Source organism: Notothenia coriiceps, unplaced genomic scaffold (assembly GCF_000735185.1).
Source record: "Notothenia coriiceps isolate Sejong01 unplaced genomic scaffold, NC01 NC01_scaffold00018690, whole genome shotgun sequence".
Lineage (NCBI taxonomy): Eukaryota > Metazoa > Chordata > Actinopteri > Perciformes > Nototheniidae > Notothenia > Notothenia coriiceps.
Window position 1 is genome coordinate 1 of NW_011351391.1, and position 2,009 is coordinate 2,009.

Here is a 2,009-nt window from a genome sequence, read left to right on the forward strand (position 1 = left end):
TAGGAATTGTGACCCAAAAGTGAATTATGGTTAACTAGAGTCACCACAATATAGACTCTTCTTGCACTGTTTCTATTTTATTTGTTCTATGTCCTATATATATTCATGTTGCTCTGTTGGAGGAGGAATTCAGTTTCTCATCTCCATATCTCCCCTGGAGCTGCTGAGCACATGGTGATAGAGACTTGAAACTTGGATCTTGAAAAACTGACAGCTTACACGTGTAAAACTTGTCTGTGATGCACAATAAAAAATAAGGTTCCAAGATGTATCTGATTTACTGTCCAATTGTGTTTACAGTGTTGTACAGGAAAGGACCTCCTTTCTACCACGCCAGGTAACACACACACCACACCACACACACCACACAACACACACACACACTTTACCTGCAACATTCTCTTATAATAATAATAATAATAATAATAATACATTTTATTTATATCGCGCTTTTTTGTGTCAACTCAAAGACGCTTATGTATTGGAGGAGCCTGTGACTATAAAGCCCGTTGACACACACACACACACACACACACACACACACACACACACACACACACACACACACTTTAAAAGAGTTATTTCCCCCGTAGTTACTCTGTGGTGATTGAGCGGGTTGATGGTGCCTTCAGGGGCTCGGCGTTACGTCCGTTTTCATGGCGTTCTCTCGCAGCTCTCAGCAGGATCACAGCCAACGTCTCCAAGGTAACTTTTATGTAATAGTGTTGTCTTTATTTCCTCTTTCGCTGTAACAACGTGAGTTCGTGGGACGAACAGGGTTTGTGATTCTTCAGGGGAGGTTTTGAGATCCCTGCGTTTTGTCTTCCAGGAGCTGATGCTGTGTTACATCATCTATCCTACCGGCCTATCAGAAGCCGAGCTGGACTCACCTGTGTGTCTGAGCAGACTCAGTGTTCAGGTACAAAGAGTATAGTTCAATAGCACATTTTAATCCACACGTCATATTCTGCGTTTGATTCTGTTAAAAAAAGAAGCAGATATTTAAAGTCAGGATATTTTGAAACTGAGAATCAAGCAGCTTTTTTAATATTTTCTAACAATTAATGAATAAAACATGAACAAATATGTGGAGATTTTTAAATGAAATTCCAATAAACGACAGAAAAGTTGAATAAATTGATTTGTTTGCAGGACAAAGTTTGTCTTGTGTTAATAAAGTTTGATTGTGCCAACAGGAAGTGATCGTCAGCAGGTGGGTGTCCTCCAAAGAGCGAACGGAGCAGGAAGACATCTGATTGGCCGACGCAAGGTGATGTCACTGTGTGATGTCACAAAGAGACTCATGACATCAGCCAGAAGAGGCTTAGATATATTTTTACCTTCTTTTTGTATTAAAGTGTCAAAAACATGATGACTTTGAAAGATGAGTGTCCCTGAAAGCAGCACAGGTCCTCACAAGGACTCAATGACCAGGGAGTGTGTGAGTGTCCCTGAATGCAGCACAGGTCCTCACAGGTTCTCACAAGGACTCAAAGACCAGAAAGTGTGTGAGTAGTCCTGAATGCAGCATGAATACCATATTGAGTCACGGAGTGTAAGAGTGTCCCTGAATGCACCATGAGTCCTCAGAAGGAGTCAAAGACATGGGCCCAGTCTCAGGTCGGTTAAGTTAAATCCTTGCTTCCCTCACTTGCGTCGTTTCCCTGTGTTTAGTCCCTCTCTCCAGGGAAGCATGGAGGGACGCAAGGAAACCACGAGAAGCAGGGAAATGAGTTTTAAGAGCAATGGGACGTCCTTTCCTCCGGGGCGTCACGTGAAGCGACGTCCGTTTGTGATGACGCCGCACAGCTGTTCGTCTGACAGCAGCTCTGTCCCCGTTATTTTCACAAACACCCCTACCACACATTTACTGACACAAACATGTGTATCATCTGTTGTAGACCCATATAAATAAAATAAAATAAGAACTCATTCTCAAAAAAGATAAACGCCATTCTTAAAATGTACAAACGAACAATAGTTTGATTAATATTGATTAGAGTGCACAA

The 2,009-nt window shown here is 41.9% G+C and overlaps 1 protein-coding gene across 1 annotated transcript; it reads left to right on the top strand.

Moving 5' to 3' along the window:
• The first annotated feature begins 77 nt into the window (after positions 1-77).
• Positions 78-1,709, top strand: tsen2 (TSEN2 tRNA splicing endonuclease subunit). The gene is made up of 4 exons (XM_010777839.1): positions 78-337; positions 594-705; positions 830-919; positions 1,197-1,709. The coding sequence occupies exons 1-4, from the start codon at positions 267-269 to the stop codon at positions 1,254-1,256; spliced, it is 333 nt and encodes a 110-aa protein (XP_010776141.1). The 5' UTR covers positions 78-266; the 3' UTR covers positions 1,257-1,709.
• The last annotated feature ends 300 nt before the right edge of the window (positions 1,710-2,009 follow it).

What these genes read in the sequence shown, in the direction of transcription:
- tsen2 (XM_010777839.1), top strand. Translation starts at nt 267, where the DNA reads ATGTATCTGATTTACTGTCCAATTGTGTTTACAGTGTTGTACAGGAAA. An exon ending in TCACAGCCAACGTCTCCAAG is followed by an intron (nt 706 to 829) that starts GTAACTTTTATG and finishes TTTGTCTTCCAG; the next exon opens with GAGCTGATGCTGTGTTACAT. An exon ending in TGAGCAGACTCAGTGTTCAG is followed by an intron (nt 920 to 1,196) that starts GTACAAAGAGTA and finishes TTGTGCCAACAG; the next exon opens with GAAGTGATCGTCAGCAGGTG.